The following is a 565-nucleotide window of genomic DNA, read 5'->3' on the forward strand; positions in this document are numbered from 1 at the left end:
TTTTTTTTTTTCTTTGCCTTTCTGAAACACAGTCTCCCTGTAGCCCCAGCTGTCCTGGAATTCATTACATAGACCAGGCTGGCCTTGAACTCACAGAGATCACCTGCCTCTGCCTCACGAGTGCTGGGATTAAACGCGTGGCCACACTCCGCTGAGCTGCAGTTTTTAAGGAACAAGATTAAGAGAGATCAGTGTGTACAAAAAGAGCCAAGGCTTCCCCATCGAACCCCAACGACGATGATGATGACGATTACCGCCCCCCTCTTGGGTTCCCACGGTGGAGCCCAGGCCCCGCCTGGCCGGGGAACCAGCCGGCCTCGCACAGTAAAGAGCACGCTCGGTTCTATAAAAGGTGTAAGTCTGTATTTAAAGTGCGGCGCTGGCCGGTGTGCAGGGCTGCCCGACGGTGGCGGTGCGGAAGGCCTCCGGCCGGGACGCGGGTGTGGACCTGGACGGTGGCGCGGGCCGGGCTCAGCTGGCCGCCTTCCGCTTGCCCTCCGGCGAGGCCCGCACGACCTGGCCCCCGGTGGCCCGCGAGTCCCCGAAGGCGTTGCCGGCCGAGGCC

General features: G+C 61.6%; 1 protein-coding gene across 1 annotated transcript in view; it reads right to left on the bottom strand.

Annotated features, from left to right (window-relative positions):
* Nucleotides 1–471: 471 nt before the first annotated feature.
* Nucleotides 472–565, bottom strand: part of Lca5l (lebercilin LCA5 like) — a 28,057-nt gene continuing 27,963 nt past the window's right edge. Inside the window, exon 8 of the mRNA XM_008826924.2 lies at nt 472–565. Within this exon, the coding sequence (XP_008825146.1) occupies nt 472–565 (94 nt within the window).

The sequence above is a fragment of the Nannospalax galili genome, unplaced genomic scaffold, assembly GCF_000622305.1.
Source record: "Nannospalax galili isolate Female #2095 unplaced genomic scaffold, S.galili_v1.0 scaffold192, whole genome shotgun sequence".
NCBI classification, from domain to species: domain Eukaryota; kingdom Metazoa; phylum Chordata; class Mammalia; order Rodentia; family Spalacidae; genus Nannospalax; species Nannospalax galili.